The sequence below is a fragment of the Panthera tigris genome, chromosome B2 (assembly GCF_018350195.1).
Source record: "Panthera tigris isolate Pti1 chromosome B2, P.tigris_Pti1_mat1.1, whole genome shotgun sequence".
Classification (NCBI taxonomy): Eukaryota; Metazoa; Chordata; class Mammalia; order Carnivora; family Felidae; genus Panthera; species Panthera tigris.
In genome coordinates, this window is record NC_056664.1 from 12,742,762 (window position 1) to 12,764,923 (window position 22,162).

A 22,162-nucleotide genomic window follows, 5' to 3' on the forward strand; every position below is an offset into this window, starting at 1 on the left:
TTTTTGTTTTTTTTTTTTTTGCTTTTCGCCTTTTTTGCAAAAGCAAAATCCTCTTTGGAATGCTTTCGGTTTGCAAAAGCAGGTGCTAACGTAGGTCTTTAGTAAAAGCCAAGTGTAAGGCAAACTTTGACAAAGTGGAGGATACCTGTGTCTGAATATTAATCACAATAATATAGAAAACGTCTCTTCTAGCTTTCTGTTACCTCTAACCACGATTTTTTAAAAGCTAATAAAATGTTGGGCAGAATAGAACTAAAAATAGAGTTCTGGCATACCATTTGCTCCACAGTGACACTGAACAGTTAGAGCCTACTGTCCATGTTTGAACTAAGGTGAGTCTCCGATGAATGAATCTGTGACCCACTTCCCTCGGGGCACGCTTGTCCCATCCACTGTGAAGGTAGCTAATTGTGCGGTCATCCCTCCCTAACCCCTCTCCATCCTGGAAGCCCCACGGATGACAGAGTTAGGCCTGCTTTTCATAGTTAACCTGAATGAAGAACCGTGTGGAGTCAACTACCTACGCCTTCCAGTTTAGCAGTAGAACAGAAAGGACGCTGGCAAGCCAGGACTTCGAGAATCCTGGCGGAGCCCCGGTGACCTCCCCTGTCATGGCCAGGCGTCCTGTCTCCTAAATGGTCCCGCAGTTCTTCCAGAACTGACCCAGATTCATCAGTTCATGCCTCTCTCGTGCGCAGACGTGCGTGTCCCACAGCCATGGGATCCGCTCAAGCTCAGAAACTCACACAGTTGGGTGTGCCGGGCAGAGCAGTTCCGTTTACAGCCATGACCTGGGAGAGCAGTTTTAGGACTGTATGTATCCAAATCCTAGGAGTGGCTCCCGTTGAAAGCAGTTGTTATTTACAGGACTTGGACTCCATGGGGACACATTCCCACATCCTCCAGCTCAGAAGCATCTCATTTTCCTATCATTTCTGAAAGAACGTAATGGGGGAAGTCTTTTTGAATTATAGCGAAGATGTAAGTGTGGGGCTTCTTTCGTTAAATTTTGTTTTGCGTCTTGATGATTGAGTCTCATATGAAATTGATGATAACAGCTTTTTTAAAGTGCGTTTCCATATATTTTGTGAAGACACAAAGAACAGGAAGAAAAGGAGCGTTTGTTACTTAGAACTCTATTGAGTCTCAGTGACCCCCAAACAAACACCGGCATATTTCCTAAATATTAGCTGCTTATCGCCAAGGCTCCATCCGGTCTGCGTTTGCTTTCTCAACACCCCCTTCATCAGAAAGAGAGGCTAGAGAAGTTTAATTTGCTTAGAAGCTTATGATTAGAAAATCTAATCTCATACCTGAGTTTCTGAAACCTTCCCGTGCATACGAATCATCTGGCAATCTTGTTAAAATGCAGGTTCTAAATCAGGAGGGCTGGGTGGGGCCTGGGATCCTACATTTCTAAAGTTGTCGGGGCTACTGGTGTTGTTGGTTTGAGTCCTGCACTCTGGAGAGCAAAGCCTTATTACACCGAGTTAAACGATAAAATACGAATAGGGCAATAGGTTAAAATGTAGATGAGCGGAGATTCTCAGGCAAACCGTATGTGGTTCAACCCTCAATAACTTTGTCTCGATTCATCCAGCAACTTTCTTAATAATAATGTTTGAACAATAGGACGTGTATATACGGTTCTTTGGGAACTTAGCGTTTAGAAAATAGTGTGTGGCCTCATGTCGTGAAGAAATCTTTCTGTTGTTCATCCAGAAGTGAGCCCCCCAGGGGCCCAGCTAAACTATTGTGTTTCAGCCCCAAGAAGGTGATTAGGGACACAGAGGCCATTTGTCTGCAGCTAGAAAAAGACGCTACAAGGGAAAAATTCCACTCTCCTTTTTTTCTCTGTTTCTCTTTTTTTTTTTAAATCTCTTTCTCACTCCCTTCCTTTTCCCTTCTCTGCTTTTCCACCTTCATGTTATATACCTCTCCATTCTTTCAATTCCATGAAGAATCAAACCCCGTTACCGGGGACCTGGTGGCAAACTGTGGCGCCCTCTGGTGGTTCTCTGAAAACACAGCAAGGCTCAATCCCTCCCCTCGCAGTGCTTCCTGATGGCAGCTTCAGATAGTACAGAGCTAGTGGGCACGGAGATGGGACACATGTCCCGGAATTGGAGAGCCCCGTCTCCTCCAAGCTGCAGTGGCAGATAGGAGACATTCTAAATTCTAAATGGAGGAGGAGAATGGGTTGAAATTTGTATCAGTCTGGCTCTAGGTCGCTCCAGCTCCCGTGGTAATCTCTGGATCCTTGATTTATCATTAGTATTATCTGCAAAAGACATTTATCAATGGCTCGCTTTTCAGAAGAATAAATTTGAATCTGTGCATTAAGGCCAATATGTCCCGGTGGTCCATTAGCAGAAGACCAGCCCTGGAGTCTGTACAGAGATCTTTAGGGCCAGCTAAGCCAGTGTCTCTCAAATAAACGCTATAAATAAACTAAGGCACTACTGAGAACCAAGTCAGCATTCCTTTTCAGATTCACTAAAGCTGGGCTCTTTAAGAAGTACCTTCAGAGGGGGTTTCTGATTTGGGGTATTGTGCATTCGGTTGTACAGGCAATTTTACATTTGCATTGCTAATGGACCTCTTCTGAATGTGTTTGACATTTTGCTTGGCTTTGAAAGGACTTTTATGCTGCTGCTTTTTCTTCCCTCGAGCTGCCTTGGGCTAATTAACCTATTCCCTTACTGGCTGGGCCTACTATATGCAAATGTTCTCATTTTGGATTCTGACATATCACTCTTGCATGAACATCCCTAATGAAATCCTGTGGGGTTTTATTGGAGCAGTGCTACTGTGGAACCAGCAGGGGGCGCGTGGAACGGTTTGCTTTGAGTGGCTCTAAATGACTTTGCTAGTTGATGTGGGAAAGTGGGAGTTAGACAATTCTTTAAGTGACTCTTGAGATCTAAAGCTAAAAGATCATTGTCAGCACTTGTTCAGCAGCCAGAAGGGGCAACTGATTTTTTTTATAAGTTTGTGATTTAATTTTATTCTGTCATTGTTTTAAACGTAGCACTGGCCTCCTGATTGATTTGCAAACATTGTGCGTAAATTATGTGCTGCACTGTTTATAAAAGAAGGCTACACAGAGCACGGTTATTCTGAACGTATAAAAGCCCTAGGTCGGGAGGGGAAATAAGTGACATCATTTCTTCAACACAGGTATTTCTCCGGCATGAACGTACTAGATCTTTGCACTTTGTTTTTTGTTTCCATCCCGGGCTTTAAAGTGCCTCTCATGTCAAATGAGAAACTCTGTTCTTATTGAAATGACCTTTGATGTTGAGACCCCAAATTTACAAACTTCCACCTCGTGTGCCGCTGCCCACCACCATTAAGGACAGGCACTGTCTTTTGAATTATCTTTTTATTGCGATGTTTGGTGACGATGTTGAAGCAAGAGTAACAATGGCCGCTAAAATCATCGGCCAAAAAAAAGGTTACCGATTAGGCTGGGGTAGTGCAGCTACATAGGAGAGATGGGGATAAGCTGGTACAGGCAAGAGGAGAGAAAAGAGGCCGTGTGACGGTGGGGATGCCCCATTGCTTCAGCGTCAGCAGGGATCAGATGCCGAAGGCTGCCTGCTGCCTTGTCGTGCTTGTTTTAAAATCAGAGTGTACAAGGGGCACCGGGGTGGCTCAGTCGGTGAGGCGTCTGACCTCCGCTCAGGCCACGGCCTTGCGGTCTGTGGGTTTGAGCCCCTTGTCAGGCCCTCTGCGGTCAGCGCTGAGCCTGCTTCGGGTACTCATGTCCCCTCTCTCTCCACTCCTCCCCCACTTGTGCTGTCTCTCTCTGAAAAATAATAGAAAGTAAAAAAAAAAAAAAAAAAAAAACAAATAAATAAAATAAGTAAACGATGGGGCGCCTGGGTGGCTCAGTCTGTTAAGCGTCCGACTTTGGCTCAGGTCATAGTCTCACAGTTCATGAGTTCGAGCCCCACGTTGGGCTCTGTGCTGACAGCTGGGAGCCTGGAGCCTGCTTCGGATTCTGTGTCTCCCTCTCTCTCTACCCCTCCCCCACTCATGCTCAGTCTCTCTCTCTCTCTCTCTCAAAAATAAATAAAGATTAAAAAATGTTTATAAAATCAGATTGTAGACAAGAGGGTCTGGGTAGGACAAATGCTAAAACCCAAAGCCCTGTGCCTCAGTTTCCCAGGATGCCCGCACGTGACAGTGCTTGTGTCTACAGCTGGTGCCTGCAAGGGGCACTCGCATCGGCTCATTAGCCCGGTTCCTGTTGGTCCCACTGATGCGCTGCCTGTTGCCAGTGGGTGTCTATCTGCCCACACAGTCACGGTGACTCCAAGTTCACCGGCCACTGAGGGACTGAGATATATGTATGTAACTGGCTCCCAGCCCACTATTTATAGATCGCGATTGAGGCGCATGGGGCTGATTGATCTGAAAAGAGGTTTCATCTCTAGGGTTAATGGCGCGTTGGCCTTTTCCAAGGAGAAAGGGAGGGAGCTGGTGTGAAGAGAAAATTCAGAGACTACATGGAAAGAGAGAAAGAAAGAAAGAAAGAAAGAAAGAAAGAAAGAAAGAAAGAAAGAAAGAAAGAAAGAAAGAAAGAGAAAGAAAGAAAGAAGGAATAACCGTCATGAAGGAGGAACCTTCAACGTAGCCTCCCTATTAGCGCACTTTTTTTGTGTGTGTAACCATAACCATATTCATTTTTTAACTGTCTCACAGATTTCTTTTGGCTTTCTGTTACCCTATGAGTAGCTGTACTGGGAATTCTTTGGAAACTTGTAGAGAACAAGATTATTTTTGGCTGCCTCTGCTGAGTTGGCATGTGGTACTGTGCATGTGTGCGAGGGAAGAGACAGTGGCTTTGGACCAGAGTGTGGACCCTGACTCAGGCAGAACCTTTGAGTAGGAGCCCCGGCAGGTGAGGCATCAGACCTTACACCTGAAGCTGACCCGGCACTACCCCCCCACCCCCACCCCCGACCTTACTCCGGAAGATGGCCTGAGACTCCCCCCTCCCCACGGGCCCCCGACCTCCGCCAACCCCAGACCTTACACCTGAAGGTGGCCTGGGACCCCTCCCCCACTCCTCACCTGCTCCTTCCCAGCACCTGCATCTGAGGCTGACTTCCCCTAATGTCGCCCTTCCTGTGGGCTTCTCTGGATTTCCCAGCAAGGCAAAGAAGAGGTAAAGAAGGGACCAGCATTTCTGAAAAGGAAATTTAAGAAGCAAATCATCTCCCCTGTAAGAAGCAAAGAAAATAGGGAGAGGGTATTGAGAAACGCAGAGGGTCTTAGGGGAGCTGTTCATGCCATCAGAAGGTATCTGCTGTGAGGTTCTGACCTCCCAGTTTCCTCGCGTTTACCTGATGTGCTCTCCAACGTGGCCAGTGTTTTCATGGGCTTTCATGCTGGGGCCCGTGATCAGGTTTTGGGGAATTCATGTGGAAGCCAGAGGCCTAGTCTCAGTCTGATGTTCTGATTTCCTTTCCCTCCTCTTCCCCTCGCCCCCCACCCTGTCTGCCTCTTCCCAGATTCCAGAGCTGCTGCGGGCCGATCGCACCCACGGGGAGATGATTCCTCATGAAGAGCCTGGATCCCCTACAGAAATCAAATGTGACTTTCCATGTATCAGACTAAAACCAGAGCCAGCCAGACAGTGAAACAGTCACCGTGGAGGGGGGACGGCGAAAAATGAAATCCAACCAAGAGCGGAGCAACGAATGCCTGCCTCCCAAGAAGCGCGAGATCCCCGCCACCAGCCGGCCTTCGGAGGAGAAGGCTGCCGCGGCGCCCAGCGACAACCACCGGGCGGAGGCCGTGGCATGGCTCCCCGGCAACCCGGGGGGCCGCGGCCACGGGGGCGGGAGGCACGGCCCGGCGGGGGCCCCGGTGGAGCTGGGTTTACAGCAGGGAATAGGTTTACACAAAGCGCTGTCCGCGGGGCTGGACTACTCCCCGCCCAGCGCGCCCAGGTCCGTGCCGGCGACCACCACGCTGCCCGCCGCGTACCCTCCCCCGCAGTCGGGGACGCCGGTGTCCCCCGTGCAGTACGCTCACCTGCCGCACACTTTCCAGTTCATCGGGTCCTCCCAGTACAGCGGGCCCTACGCCGGGTTCATCCCTTCGCAGCTGATCTCCCCGACAGCCAGCCCCGTCACCAGTGCCGTGGCCTCGGCCGCGGGGGCCACCACTCCATCCCAGCGCTCCCAGCTGGAAGCCTATTCCACACTGCTGGCCAACATGGGCAGTCTGAGCCAAGCCTCGGCACACAAGGCTGAGCAGCAGCACCTGGGCAGGACGTCGGGGCTCGGCCCCCCGGGGTCCCCCCCTCCCACCCAGCAAAACCAGTATGTGCACATCTCCAGCTCTCCGCAGAGCGCCGGGCGCACGGCGTCCCCTCCGGCCATCCCCGTCCACCTGCACCCGCACCAGACGATGATCCCACACACGCTCACCCTGGGGCCCTCCCCCCAGGTCGTAGTGCAATACACCGACTCCGGCGGCCACTTCGTCCCGCGGGAGGCCGCCAAGAAAGCCGACAGCGGCAGGCTGCAGGCCATGCAGGCCAAGGAGCTCCTGAACGGCGAGATGGAGAAGGGCCGCAGGTACGGGGCCCCGAGCTCCGCTGACCTGGGCCTAGTGAAGGCCGGGAAGTCGCTTCCTCACCCGTACGAGTCCAGGCACGTGGTGGTGCACCCGAGCGCCGCGGACTACGGCGGTCGGGACTCCTCGGGGGTCCGGGCCTCTGTGATGGTCCTGCCCACCAGCAGCGCGCCCGCCGCCGACCTGGAGGTACAGCCGGTCACGCACCGGGAGGCCTCGCCCTCCACCCTCAACGACAAAAGCGGCCTGCATCTAGGGAAGCCCGGGCACCGGTCCTACGCGCTGTCACCCCAACAGGCCCTGGGCCCCGAAGGCGTGAAGGCCGCCGCCGTCGCCACGCTGTCCCCCCACACGGTCATCCAGACCACACACAGCGCCTCGGAGCCACTCCCGGTCGGACTGCCGGCCACCGCCTTCTACGCGGGGACCCAAGCGCCGGTCATCGGCTACCTGAGCAGCCAGCAGCAGGCGATCACGTACGCCGGCAGCCTGCCCCAGCACCTGGTGATCCCCGGCACGCAGCCCCTGCTCATCCCGGTCGGCGGCGCCGACGTGGAGGGCTCGGGAGCCGCCCCCGCCATCGCCACGTCGTCGCCCCAGTTCGCGGCAGTGCCTCACACGTTCGTCACCACCGCCCTCCCCAAGAACGAGAACTTCAGCCCGGAGGCCCTGGCCACGCAGGCCGCCTACCCAGCCATGGTGCAGGCCCAGATCCACCTGCCCGTGGTGCAGTCCGTGGCGTCCCCCGCCGCCGCGCCCCCCACGCTGCCCCCCTACTTCATGAAAGGCTCCATCATCCAGTTGGCCAACGGGGAGCTGAAGAAGGTGGAGGACTTGAAGACAGAAGACTTCATCCAGAGCGCCGAGATCAGCAGCGACCTGAAGATCGACTCCAGCACCGTGGAGAGGATCGAGGACAGCCACCACCCGGGCGTGGCGGTGATACAGTTTGCCGTCGGGGAGCACCGAGCACAGGTAACCTTCACCCCCTCCCCCTGCACGCGCGCGCGCACACACACAGTCATGCGGTCCTCCCTGGTTTCCCCGGCAACATGAGCCTCTTCCAAGAGGCAGACTGCAACGGGGGCTGTGCGGAGAATTGAGGGTTTTCCTTCACCCCTAGACTCTGCAGGACCATCACCTTTCCGAGCCAGGTTCTAAGCCCCAACGCCCCAGGGCACTCGTTTGTGAGGAATTCACTTCTGTGCTCCTAGACGGGAGGGCTTAGGAAAGGTACCGTCCTCCAGAAGATTAGAAAAATCACCACTGGGCGTGTTTTTGTTTTTGTTTTTGTTTTTTATTCTGTAGTTTAGATGAGGAACCTCGAGTGCGAAACGCGGCCGGCAGGCTCAAGCCTTTCTAGGGGTCACTGTGCCCTTCTTCTCTGCCAGGAAAAGGCAGTGCTGGTCCGGGTGGGCACCTTAGACAGAGTCCCCACGTCCCATTCCAACATCCGTGTTTTAAAATGTTATTACTCTTTAGGTGTGGGGAGGCTGACAGATGGGGGGCACAGCCGCCATTGAAAGGTGGCTTGTTCTACTCGGATCCCAAGAAGATGGGCACGCCACATGGGGAATCGCCAGAGTCAGTCAGGAGGCAGGGGGACGAGGAGGGAACATGGGCAAGAGCCTTTATTGTGGGAAGGAACGAGCAGGCTTAGGATTGGCTGGTGTGGATAATTTCAGGGGGCTCTGGGGCAGAGCTGCCCCTGGGTGTCTGCTACCTGGGCCTGGGGTGATTGGGGCAGGTGGATAGGGGCCCCGAGGTGAAAGCCCAGTAGAGGCGGTGGTTGGGGGTGTGGGTTTTTGGTTTGCATGTGAAGATGTCTCTCCCAGGCAAGGAATCGGCTAACCCTGGGAGGGGCATCCCCTCTAGAGGCAGCAAGGCTCCGAGATGTCAAAGCATCGGAAGGTAGAAAGTAAAAGGCACAGTTAACATAGTCCCAGAATCCCAGGTGATCTCCTGGGCTCGCGGTAAACAGGAACCACCAGCAGTAAACGCAGTCGTGGTGAGTCGCGTTAAAGCCTGGAACTATTATTGACTCTCTTAATTTCTGTGGGCTCCTTCCATGCACTCTTTTAAGTCTCTTAAATCACCTGAACACCTTTATTCCATGGCCCATTGATATAAAGCACTGTCCAGGTGGCTTGGAGTCCAGCAGGTGTGGCCTCCAGGCTGGGAGCTTCCTCGGCCGTTGAGCCCACATCTCCTGGGAATGTTTCCATTGAGGACTTTGAAAAACCCCAGAGGTGACAGCGCTGCCCTCACGTTTGAGTTGAAAATGGTCATAGTGTAGCTGATATTTGGGACATTCAAAAATAAGTAAACAATAAATAAATAAATAAATAAATAAATAAATAAATAAATAAATAAGACAAACTAGTTCATGGTTTAAATTGTTTTGAGCAGACTTTTAAGAGATCAAGTTTTAGGGGAGGGGGGATTTTCGAGGGTTTTCCAGAAGGGCTTGGGAGTGACCAGATGTCAGGTCTCGCACAGTGTCAGGGGGCCTGCAATGCCAAGAGCTTTTAGCCCCCAAAGATTTCTGTTTTATGGTACAGCGTCACTATAGGCTTGCGGTCTTTGGTTCGGGACCAAGTAAGATGTCTCAAAGTTCAGATTTAAAAAAAAAATGCAAAACAGCAGGACTTTTCTTTTTTTTTTAATGTTTTTATTTATTTTTGAGGCAGAGAGAGACAGAGCATGAGTGGGGAAGGGGCAGAGAGAGAGGGAGACACATAATCTGAAGCAGGCTCCAGGCTCTGAGCTGTCAGCACAGAGTCCGACGCGGGGCTCGAACTCACAGACCGTAAGATCGTGACCTGAGCTGAAGTCGGATGCTTAACCAACTGAGCCACCCAGGTGCCCCAGCAGGACTTTTCTTCTAAGCGGCGTCATTATTTCGAACTCCCTCCCCGCCTGTGGTTGCCGCTCTCTCCCTCCTGCCTAGGTAGTGTTGGAGGTGGGCACTGGAAGGAAAAAATGAGTTGTCTTGTAACAGGCTCCAGGTGAAACATGGAAATAAGCAGGAATGCAAGTGAATGTGTTTTCTCATGGCACCTTTAATCCTTAAAGCGTTACTGTGAACGGGGGAAGGCACAGGAAGAGGCGTTACTTGGAAATGCTCCTGGTTTGCACGTGAACCTCTTTCACCCCGAGAATACAGAACGGCTCCAGCCATTCTCATGGCCAAGGGCTTCCCAGGCCTCTTTAGCTCTCGAATCAACCAGGCAGTTCTGGAGAGGAAGCATCTCTATGTTTTCCCTGCCCGATACTTTGCACAACGGACGCTCGCATGATAGAGTCACCGGCTTCCCTGTGAGTCCCATTTCCTCCGGCAGCCAGACCACGGGTCTCTTTGCCTACACACAACCAAGGTGCAAATGAGGAGGTAGGAGATTTATCATGGCCTGTTCGCAGGTCTGTCCGGGCAGCCCCGCGCGGGGGTGTCGCGTGCCGGGAAGGACCGCTGCCTGCTCAAAAGGTGGCTTGGTTTTTGAGCTGTAAAAACAAAAGTGCAAGGCCCCCGACACAGCCAGTGATGTGTCGCTTTCCCCAGAAGCCTATCAGAAACAGGCTGACATCATCACTGCTAAAATACTCCACCAGCTGTGTTTGCCACTGGTGACAGGAGAGAATCAGAGAGAAAGCGAGAGGGGGGAAGGAGGAGGGGGGCCAGGGAAGTGATAGCTGGATGTAATTTACGTTCCAAGGGCCGAGAACTTTCCTCCCTCATCCGTGTGGCGCTGAGGATTTTTCTGCCCCCACCCAGGCCTGGAGAATCAGCCGTGTCTTCCCGACTGGCTAGAAATCACTAATGCACCCACGGGGAGATGTAGGAATGTGCAAAGTGTTTAACTTAACTAGCAAAAAAAATCACCAAATTGATTGGGGAAGTGGTGGGAGGAGGGATGGTTTTCTACACCCCAGATGGATGGCTCTATGACTCCGGGCTTTAAATCCTGCGTGGAAGGGCTGCTTGACCTCAGACAATCCACCACGAGCCTCCCCTTTGGACGCAGCGGGCCACGGTGGGGAAGGCCCGGGCCTGGTCGCCCACGAGACGTGTTGCTTTCCCCTTGAGCCATGGCTTTTCTCATCCCCGAGACAGGCAAATGATTCCTCGTACGAGGGGCGCACTCTCTTTTTGTGATCCTGGGCTTCTCTGCCTCGCAGCGCAGAGCTTCTAGAAACTACCCACCTTGGCCCGGCGAGCCAAAAATCCACACGGGGACACTGAGGGCATCTCTGCTGACCTCGTGCTCGTAATCAGCACCAAGACCTCATGGGAACCAAACCAGCCCGTGTGAAACTGAGAGGTTTCTCGTTTGGCTGATTATTTGGAGGAGCTGAACTAATTACCGTTGTAGCAAGACGCCCCCAGTGTCGTCTCCAGCTGAAGCTGCAAACGAGGCGGCGTAGGAGAAAAACACTGCTGCCTGTTTGTCCCTGTCCCCGTGGCTCTGCCATATCCAGCGTGGTCATTCTCTCTGCCCAGGCAGCGTCTTTGCCCCCTGTGCCCAGCCCGCTGCCGTGGGAGAAGACAAAGGGAACTTCAGGTGCGATCCGGCCTCTCGGTGGCCACTCTGGGTCTCCTTCCTCGTGTTCTGCAGCACAGGTAGCACACTGCACCCCAGACAGGAGAGCCCCCCGCCCCTGCTGCCCTCACGCTTGGTGATCCTGCGTCACAGCCCCGGTGGACGACAGAATCGCTTTCCTCGGGCCTCACTCCCAAATATAACAATCCACTTGAAAATCTTTTCCAGGATGGAGCCTGTAAGTCTGTGGCGAGTCCCAGAGGGGACCCCCAGCACTAGCGTGAGCCAGCGAGGTTCGCTAAGAGAATGGGGCGTCCTCTGCGTGGGAAGCAAGTTAGCTGGTAGGAAGATGCAGGATCTACAGGTAAAAGTACCTGAGTCAGATCGGCCTTCCACTCCAACAATAGTGCAGGGACCTTGTGCACATTGGGCACAAGTGAGTGCACAGATACTTTATCGTGTATGTTGTCTCAGCCTTCCAGTCGGCTCTCGTGGTGGGAGGAATTAGGGTTGTTGTAAGGATTAAAGAAAACGTGTTCAAAGGAACCAGCACAATATGTAACGCCCAGCGGGCCCTTGAGAATATTACTGTCCCTCCCTTCTTCCAACTTATGTGGCTTTGGCCCTGAGAAGCGAAAAGTTAGCTTCGGAAAAATAAATGAAAGGCTTCACGCTCTGAAAACAATTTATGGGGCGCCTGGGTGGCTCAGTCTGTTGAGCGTCCAACTTCAGCTCAGGTCATGATCTCACGGTTCATGGGTTCGAGCCCCTCATCGGGCCCTGTGCTGACAGCTCGGAGCCTCGGATTCTGTGTCTCCCTCTCTTGCTCTGCGCCTCCCCCGCTCACGCTCTGTCTCTGTCTCTCAAAAATAAATAGATGTTAAAAACTTAAAAATAAAATAAAAAGAATTTATGGAAGGGGAGGCAGTCTAGAAACAGTCCAGAAAGAAGGGTGACGTTCTCTTAACACGCGCAATAAGCCGTTTTTACTCTGCCTGTATTCCTGGGGTGTATTCCCATGAGTGGCCCCCTGAGCACCCTACCACAATTCCTCCGAGGAAGCCTAAATGACCTGCTAGCCAGTATGCATAGAGACCAACTGTATTTTTCTGAGCATGAGCTGGACTGGAAGGATGCATTGGTGGCCCCGCCATCCACGCAGTAAGAGACCCGGAAATGGAGGTTTCAGGCGCCTGTCTTCTGCCAGGTGCCCGCTGGGGGAGCCCCTGCCCAGGACGGCCCCTCCCAGGGAGGCTTCCGGTTCCATCTGGCAAATGTGTTCTGCCCGTGAGCAGTCTCCCCACACCCCTGTCTCGGGCTGCCCAGGCTCAACTTTGCTAAAGAAGGACACAAAACTGGCACAAAGGAACTGTAGTAAATTTTATTTTAATTTTTTTAACGTTTCTTTATTTTTGAGAGAGAGAGAGAGAAAGAGAGTGAGCTGGGAAGAAGCAGAGAGAGAGGGAGACACGGAATCCAAAAGCAGGCTCCAGGCTCCGAGCCGTCAGCACAGAGCCCGACGCGGGGCTCGAACTCACAGACCGCGAGATCATGACCTGAGCCGAAGTCGGACGCTTAACCGACTGAGCCACCCAGGCGCCCCTCATTCCACTGTTTCTAACTCGACAGCTGTGTTGTGTGACTCATCAGTGGTAGCGTTGTGCTTTAATGGATTAGCTGGTGCCTAAAAATCTCCAGGGCCCTCGTGTGAGCAGCACAGAAGTCTGCCGAGTCCCCTAGCAGCCAAGGCAAGCCGACCCGCCAACATTTCACGTGTGGGGCTTGGTGGGAATGAATCCTAACGTATCAAAAAAATAGATAGTGACCGCCCTGTGTGCCAAAGCCTGGAGCTGGACCTGTGGCCCGGTTATCGGTGCTAATCCTCCTCTCTGCGTGAGTGCCAGAAAGGCTCCGGCAGAGAAATAGCATCAAACCACAATTTGTTTATGTGTCTGCGTCCCCTTTAAAAAAAAAAAAAAAAAGGGAGGAAAAATGCTCTCCTTTAGCCTATGCGTGATATCAGTGCCCCCAACCAGGTAGTCTTACGTGTATTATTGAAGCAGCCTCTCGTTGTTGCTTATAGCCGGTTTTTAATTAATTAGGCTTTATTGTTGAAAGTAGTTTTAAGTTTGGGGGGAGGGGTGCGGTGGAGCAGAAGGTACACAGATTCCCAGATACATAGTTTCCCCTGTTATTAAAATCTTGCTTCTACGTAGTACGTTGGTTACGGTAGTCGAGCCAGTGTTGATACGTGATTATGAACCTAAGTCAGTAGCTTTCATGAAGGCTCACTCTTTGTGCTCTACATTCTGTGGTTTTGGCAAATACCTAATGTCATGTATTCGGCATTCCTGTATCATCCAGAGTGGTTCCGCTGCCCCCAAAATCTATGTTTCACCTATGCGTGCTCCCTGTCTCCACCCCCGTCCTGGAGCCCTGACAACCACTGATCTTTTCACACGTCTGTAGTTCTGCCTTTTCCAGAATGTCATATAGCTGGAATCACACAGTATGTAGCCTTTTCAGACTGGCTTCTTTCCCTTGGCAATACGCATTTAAGGTTCTTCTATGTCTTTTAGTGGCTTTGAGACGGCATTTCTTTTTAGCCCTGAATAACATGTTGTTTTCCTAAGGCACGCTTTTTAAGACCCCGGGGGGGAAGGGCAAGTGGGATAGAATCTGTTACCCCAGTGACCTGTTGAGTCAGATCCTAAAGGGGCCTCCCCCGCAGAGGAGGCTCTGGGAGTCAGGCTGCAGTGTATGAGAAGAACCCAACGTATCATTCAGGATTTGTGTCTGGGGGTGTCTCTGAACCAGGGTGTGGGTTTACTGAAAACCCTGCAATGTTTCCACCAAAGCCTGAGTCAGGTTCCGTGTTTAATGTGATTAAATGTTTAAATAGAACACTCGCGGGGTGCCAGGGTGGCTCAGTCGGTTAAGCGGCTGACTTCAGCTCAGGTCACGATCTCGCGGTCCGTGGGTTCGAGCCCCGCGTTGGGCTCTGTGCTGACAGCTTGGAGCCTGGAGCCTGTTTCCGATTCTGTGTCTCCCTCTCTCTGCCCCTCCCCCGTTCATGCTCTGTCTCTGTCTCAAAAATAAATAAACGTTAAAAAGAATTTTTTTTAAATAAATAAAAAAAATAAATAGAACACTCGATATTCTTCCACTCGACTGAAGAGTTGTGACTGCTTTTATTAGTGATTTTTAAACACCGAAATAAGTGGGTCTCTCACTTAGCCCTGCTAAGTGGATCATCACTCCAGCGTTGTCTGATTTTCTGGAGGTTGAGAAGGTAGGTAGTCATGCACACTGGCCTTCAAGGAAAGTAGATGGGCGCTTTTTTTTTTTTTTTTCCTGCTGGTAAAACAGGATCGAGAATTTCACTTGCGCACGAAGTTGGCGATTCCCAGCACAATAATTTCACCCAAAGCAAGACATGTTCGTGGAAGCCCAGCCTCTGAGAGATCTCATTGATCCCGGATATCGGCGGAGTTTGGGCCAGTGCCAAGCAAAAATGTTTTGTAAAACAGATGTCCTTCACATTTGTGAAGACAGGGAATTCTTGTGGAGGAAAGGGGAGACATATTTAAACAACAGACGTTTTGTTTTCTTTATATCTTGTTTTTGGTGATATGTACATATGTGTGTATATAGACAGAGCACCAATCTAAGATAGAAAGAGACAACCAAACGGCATAAATATGCGGCTCTGCATGCAGTGTTCAGATGCACTGGTAGTTGACTAAGTAGTTAAAGGAATTTTATTACACTTACACACAGAGGAGCTAAAAATGATCTTCAAAAGCCAGTCATTAGCCAGACCAGGAAGGTGACATTGAATAAATACTCATCAGCCCAGAAGTGAGGCTGCGTTGCCTCCCTGTCTTGATTCACCCGTCCTGAACAGAAATCGGAGGGGATTGTTTTAGAGGTTGGTTGAAGGGGGCTGAAGAGGTGGGGGGAGCGAGCAAAGGGGTGTGCCTGCCGCAGCAGGAGGAGGGCAGGAAAGGGTGGGAGAGGATGAGAGGTAACTCGCCCCTAAAAAGGAGGGTGCTGGCTACAAGGCCTCCAGACATGAAAGGCAGAGGGGCCTCAAGCTGACATAGGACAAAAGCTATTCATGGTCACATTTTATCCTGCAGACTGCTCAAAGTGTTTGGGAAAGAATGTATTTATGGGTTGAAAAAAAATGGGCTGTGGCGAGCTGCCAGAAGTTATGTAACGTGCTTCGGTTGTATATGACACTGCCCTCCTGAATATAGTTTCGTTGGGGTTTAATCAGAGACCGTTTGCACCCCGACATGATCATCAAATGAATTAGTGATCGTTAGCCCCTCTGAAAGAGCAAAAGGGAACCCAAGAGTGGAGAGAAGGTAACTGAAGTATGATTCGGTGAGGTCATGACCAGCCTGACAGGGGAGTGATGAGTTAAGGCAGCTATCGCTCAGCCCAGAAAGCTGCCTGTTCAGCGGGGAGCCAGACCCAGGGAAGGTTCTGCTCCTCTCCCTGGGGAGGACGAAAGTCCAATTTAGTCCCAGCTGGTGAAAACAAGCAAGGTCAGGCAGAGCCTTTCAGTGTCTAAACATTGACCTCTGTTGGCCAGTGGTGGCATTGCAGTGTTTTTACACACAGGAAGCAAACAGGGGGCTGAACATGCCAAAAAGTATCCCACACTCTGGGGATAGAACAGTTGAGCAAAACAGGCAACATCTCAGCACACCCCCCCACCCCCCGGAGCATATGGTCTTAAGGGAGCCTGGGGGAGTCGGTAAAACAGGCAAACAAATGCATAAGCAAATTTGTATTTTGTTTTCATTTATTTTTTTATTTTTTAACATTTATTTATTATTGAGAGAGAGAGAGAGAGAGAGAGAGAGAGCATTAGCGGAGAAGAGGCAGAGAGAGAGGGGGAGACACAGAATCTGAAGCAGGCTCCAGGCTCTGAGCTGTCAGCACAGAGCCTGACACAGGACTCGATCCCACGAACTGCAAGATCATGACCTGAGCTGAAGCCGGACTCTCAACCGACTGAGCCGCCCAGGCGCCCCATCAGCAAATTTTTTAACTAATGCACCAAAAGATAAGAAGTGATAGGAGAAAAAATAAGACAGCCCAGAGAGGGTACGGATACTAGGGACGGAGGGTCATTACTTTAAATAACGGTCAGTGAAGCTCTCTCTGAAAAGGGGAATGGAAGACCATGGTCCACAGGGCAGAAAGGACTCCACACGGAGGGAACATCCAATGCCCAGACCCAGATGCTCAAGTGTCTTTAGAGTTAAAGGATCAACAAGGAGACAAGTGTCGCTATAGTGCAGTGAGTAGGGGCAGGGGCACGCACAGGCCACGTTGGGCTCGTCATGGCAGCTTTTTCTGCCAGGGAGAAGCTGGCTTGGCCAAGGCAGTGGTGGTGGAGGCAGTAAGAAATGGTCTCGTTCTGCATATATTTGGAAGAGGGAACCAAGAGGATTTGCTTGTAATTTGGAGGTGTGCCGTGTGCTAAAGAGCCCAGTACATTGTGACTCCCAGGCCTTTGACTGGAACCCCTGGAAGATCGGGATGCCATTCACGGAGAGGGGGAAGAACAGAGCAGGCGCCATTGGGCAGGGGCACATCAGGAGGTCTATCTCGGACACGTAAAGCTTGAGTGGCCCGTAGACACCCAAGTGGACGCCATCAGCTAACATGGTTGCCATTATCCAACTACGCCCTTGTGAAGTGACTTGTTTCATGTGCACGTCCTGCCTCCCCACTGAAGGCGAGAACTGGATCTTGAACCCCAGGAACTCTTCTCCAGTCCTTAACACTTAGCAGGGGCTCTGGGTTACGTAGTGAACGTGACTGCAACCTCTGGAGTGTGAATCCTTGATCAGTAATATTTTGAAGCTCTTGGTACCATAGGGAAGACCCACATGGGTCTCCAGGGCAAACAGTTCACATAGTCGTTGTTCTGGTTTAAAGTAACATCATGTCACCGAATCCCACCATCTATGTTTCATATGGAAAACAGTACCTGTTGGCAATGGCGGCGTGTTTTGAGGTAGATAATGCTCTTCGTCAAGGGAATTTCAAGCAGGTAGACCTTCCCACGTGTATTCTGATGGAAAAATCCCTTGGTGTGATTTCTTCAGGAACTATTAATGATCAGTTCACCTTTAAGAATGCTTACATCCTTCTGACAAACCCAATTATGCAATAAGAATAGGTTTGTTATGAATACTGTAGTGTGCTTATTTGAGATATGTACAACAAGAGTTTGACTTTCACCAAAGAGAGAGAAAATTCTTATTTTAGGGCACATATATGCAGACAAAAAAAAATGCATTATCTAGATAATTCAGTCTATGTAATTAGTGAGGATAAATCTTAGCGAGGATAAGTAATTAGTAATTAGAAAGGACAAAAAGAACATTTGGCCTAAGCCATGCAAGTCCACTGCTTACAATGATCAGATTATCGAATAGCCTTTTTTTTTTTTAATATTTATTTATTTTTAAGAGACAAAGTGCGAGTGGGGAAGGGACAGAGACAGAGAGAGAGAGAGAGAGAGAGAGAGAGAGAGAGGGAGGGAGACACAGAATCCGAAGCAGGCTCCAGGCTCTGAGCTGTCAGCATAGAGCCCGATGCGATAAGGGGCTCGAACCCACCAGCTGTGAGATCATGACTTGAGCCGAAGTTGGACGCTTAACCGACCGAGCCGCTCAGACACCCCTATTGAATAGTCTTTCTCCCCTAATTTGCGTAGACCCAGCTGAGGATGGGCGATGTGGCATCTTTTCCCAGGATAGCAGAGCTTCTCTGGGAAGAGCCAAAGCCAGGATTTAGGAGGAAGGGACCAAGAGCAAGCCTTTGAAGGGGTAGAGAAGATTTTCCCAAACCTATCCAGGTAGAAATAAATTCTATTATCATCAGCCCTTTAGTCCACATCTCAAATATTCTCCTCTCTCCTCCTCTCTTTTCTTACATGAGTTTTTAGGTTAGGCTGTTCAAGTTATAGACCACGTTGCAGCATTTAATTCTAAGACTTGCCTTCGGAGTTTTGAGATGAAAGAGTAATGAAGGGCTTTCAAAATGCCCCCAAACATTACGGTGTGTATAATGGGAAGCATATGGATCTGCGTCATAGCTGTTGGAATCGTCAGTGATGTTACCTCTTATAAAGGCCTCGAAGACAAGCTCTTCTTCAAAATTAGTCAACAGATACTTGGTAACGTGTAGACGTTTGCAGTGAGATTGGTTTACGCGTAGACAGTAAATGTTGTATTCAGAATATGAACTCTTGGCTGCTCTGAGGAGTTTCTAGAATATGGCTCCCACACCAGGAACCTGTCCATTAGTAGATGTTGGGCTGTCTGTCAGCAAGGAGACAGACTCTACCCAGTAGAAGGGATCATCTAGGAAAAGGCAAAGCCAAAAAAGAGCCCATTGTGTTTAGAAATAGGATTTATGATATTAGGAACATCACATTACCTCCGACTGGTGTTAGGCAGAGATAAGCAAATACGTTCTTTTTTTTAAATATATAGGGGCGCCTGGGTGGCTCAGTCGGTTGGGCGTCTGACTTCAGCCCGGGTCACGATCTCGCGGTCCGTGAGTTCGAGCCCCGCGTCGGGCTCTGGGCTGACGGCTCAGAGCCTGGAGCCTGCTTCCGATTCTGTCTCCCTCTCTCTCTGCCCCTCCCCCGTTCATGCTCTGTCTCTCTCTGTCTCAAAAATAAATAAACGTTAAAAAAAAAAAACATTTTAAATATATACATACATACACACACACACACATATATATAATTTATATAGAATATATGTTATATAAATTTATTGTCAAATTGGTTTCCATACAACACCTAGTGCTCATCCCAACAGGAAACAAATAGATTCTTATGAGGTATTTACACTTGAGAACGTTGTTTCTGTGACTTTCAGTTGCAGCTAAAGAATCCCCACTTGAGGGGCACCTGGGTGGCTCCGTCGGTGAAGCGTCCGTCTTTGGCTCAGGTCGTGATCTCACACTTTGTGAGTTCGAGCCCCGCATCGGGCTCTGTGCTGACAGCTCAGAGCCTGGAGCCTGCTTCGGATTCTGTGTCTCCCTCTCCCTCTGCCTCTCCCCTGCTTGTGCTCTGTCTCTCTCTCTCTCTCTCTCTCAAAAATAAATAAACTTAAAAAAAATGTTTTTTAAAGAATCCCCACTTGAAGCAGGATTTGTTCCTTCTGGACGATGTTAACGCTCTAAGAGGTTTGGGATGGGATTTATGGAGCCAGCTCCAAGTGGGTCCTTCCCATTTGGAACTCAGTGGGCGTCCTGATATGATACTGTAACTTGTAGGTACATGTGTACATACATATATGCAAATATACATGTGCGCGTGATGTAACGCAATTCTGTGAGTGAATAGCAGCCTCGTCACCCACTTATGTAGGGAGACTAGAATTGTATGAGTAGATGTAAGGCCCCCAGTGCTTCACAATTTTCTGACTGATGAAATAAATCAATGAGCTCATGCCATTGGATCTTATTTATTTCAAGTAAACATTTACCACTGTTGGGGGGAGTGGGAATGTTAAATTCCTCTCTTTTAGTGGGACTATAATAGCTTTGTTCACAGGGGCAGAAATCGGGAGCATACGAAAAGGAAGTGGGTTTGGAGGGCCAAAGACTGGGACTAAATCACTATTCCCTGATCTTACAGCTAGGATGTTAGGCAAGTGATCTAATCTGTTGGAGATACAGTTTCTTATTTGTAAAATCGGAACAATAGTACCTTTTTTCTCTAGTCTATTGTGAGCGTAAACAAAGTATTTTTTGTGAAGTCCGTACCTAAATGTTTGACAGGTAGTAGACATTCAAGAATCTTTAGCTCTCTTTACATTATTAAAATAGCCCAGAACACTGAAGTTTTCCCCCCGATAATATGCACATTAATACGGGCTCCTGTTCACATGCACACTATAGTAATAAGCTTGCATATAAATTCACTCCAGTTGTCCCCTCTATAAATACTATGCCTTTTATGGAGCAAATACAGTATATCACTTAATAAGTGTGTGTAGAACCAGATAAATCGTAGTTATCCAAAAAGATAAAGTAGATAAACTAGAAAGCCACAATCCATATAAATTACATGGAAATGTGCTACTTTGGGGGTTTGGGGATATTTCATTATTTTTTTAAGTTTATTTATTTATTTTAAGAGAGAGAGAGAGAGAGAGAGAGAATCCCAAGCAGGCTCTGCACTGTCAGCACAGAGCCTGACACGGGCTCAAACTCACAAACCATGAGCTCATGACCTGAGCCAAAATCAAGAGTCAGAAGCTTAACCAACTGAGCCACCCAGGCGCCCCTAGGTTTTGGGGGTATTTTAATTACTTACGTGTTTGTGTATGTGTGCCTGTGTATAAAATTCAACAGAATGTTTTTAATATTATTATAGTCAACGGGGCTCCTGGGTGGCGCAGTCGGTTAAGCGTCCGACTTCAGCCAGGTCACGATCTTGCGGTCCGTGAGTTCGAGCCCCGCGTCAGGCTCTGGGCTGATGGCTCGGAGCCTGGAGCCTGTTTCCGATTCTGTGTCTCCCTCTCTCTCTGCCCCTCCCCCGTTCATGCTCTGTCTCTCTCTGTCCCAAAAATAAATAAAAAACGTTGAAAAAAAAATTAAAAAAAATATTATTATAGTCAATATTATTTTGACTTACCTCCATCTATCATTTTCATTGTTCTTCCTTCTTCCCTGCATCTGCAAACTTCCACCTAGATTGATTTTTTTCCTCTACCTAAAGAATACTCCGTAGCATTTTCTTTAGTGCAGATCTCTGGTGGTGAATTCTCTTAATTACTATTCATCTGGAAAATGTCTATATTTTGCCTTCATTCCTGAGGGATCCTTTTGCTCAATATAGAATACTTGGTTGGCAATTCTTTTTCTCTAGTGCTTTAAGGATATTCCATTGTCTTCTGGACAAAACAGTTCCATTTTTTTGTCAGTAACTTTTTCATTTAAGGACTGTCACGTGATTCCTCCCCCTGTCAGTCATCTTAGTTCTTCCAAAGTCAGAATCACAATCTTCAAAATAGCCGTTTTAAAAAGAACTTGTGTTCAGTCCACAATTGTCACTTTCACTGCCAAGTTCTTTCGGTTGGGCTTTTCTGATCTCCGCTTGAATGTGAACACACATCAAAAATTCCCCACCTGTAATCTTTGCACTTGATGTTGGGCTTGCTTAGCTCATAGACAAAGACTTAGACAAGTGGGAAAAACAGATCCTCTTTTGCAACCCAGAACTCATCGCTGAATGTGAGTTTTGATACAGATGAGAAGGAACATGATACTTAAAACAGTCCCTTGGGGAGCCTGGGGGCTCAGTTGGTTAAGCGTCAGACTTCGGCTCAGGTCATGATCTCACGGTCTGTGGGTTCAAGCTCCGCATCGGGCTCTGTACTGACAGCGCAGAGCCTGGAGCCTGCTTCCGATCCTGTGCCTCCCTCTCTCTCTGCCCCTTCCCTGTTTGCACTCCATCTCCCTCTCTCACCCAAAAATAAATAAACATGAAAATAATTTACAAAAATAAAAATATTTTCCCTACTTAGGGGTTAGACCTTCTTGAATCTGTGAATTGTTGTCTCATACCAATTTTGGAAAATTTTTAGCAGTTATCTCCTAAAAAATGTCACTTCTGCCCCGTGATCTCTCTCTCCTCCAGGTGGAATGCAACTTATTTGTCTGTTGGGTCTTCTCAGTGTGTCTTCGGAGTCTCGGGGATTTTTGTGTCTCTGGGTCTCATTCTGCGTGGTTTCTTCCGAAGGTCAAATTCAGGAATCCAGTTCGTTAGTTCTGTCATCAGCCACATTTATTCTGTTGTAAAATTCATTGCGTTTTTGATGTTAGTGAATGTATGTTTCTTCATTCTAGAGTTTCCATGGATCTTTGGAACACAGGTTCTAGATCTCTACCAGAATCCTCAAGCTTGTCTTTAATCTCCTTAAATACTATAAGCATAGGTTATTTTTTTTTAATATTTTTTGAAGTTTATTTTTGAGAGA

General features: G+C 49.2%; 1 protein-coding gene and 1 non-coding gene across 9 annotated transcripts in view; both read left to right on the forward strand.

Moving 5' to 3' along the window:
• Positions 1-22,162, forward strand: part of ATXN1 (ataxin 1) — a 411,201-nt gene that overhangs the window by 385,752 nt on the left and 3,287 nt on the right. For all 8 annotated transcript variants that reach the window (XM_042985667.1, XM_042985668.1, XM_042985665.1 and 5 more), the window contains one exon: positions 5,523-7,569. In XM_042985667.1, coding sequence (XP_042841601.1) covers positions 5,683-7,569 — 1,887 coding nt within the window. In that variant the 5' untranslated portion in view covers positions 5,523-5,682. The remainder of the gene's footprint in view (positions 1-5,522; positions 7,570-22,162) is intronic.
• LOC122238961 lies at positions 21,322-21,447 on the forward strand. Its single transcript, XR_006218098.1, has one exon. It is a non-coding gene; the product is annotated as a small nucleolar RNA SNORA40 (small nucleolar RNA).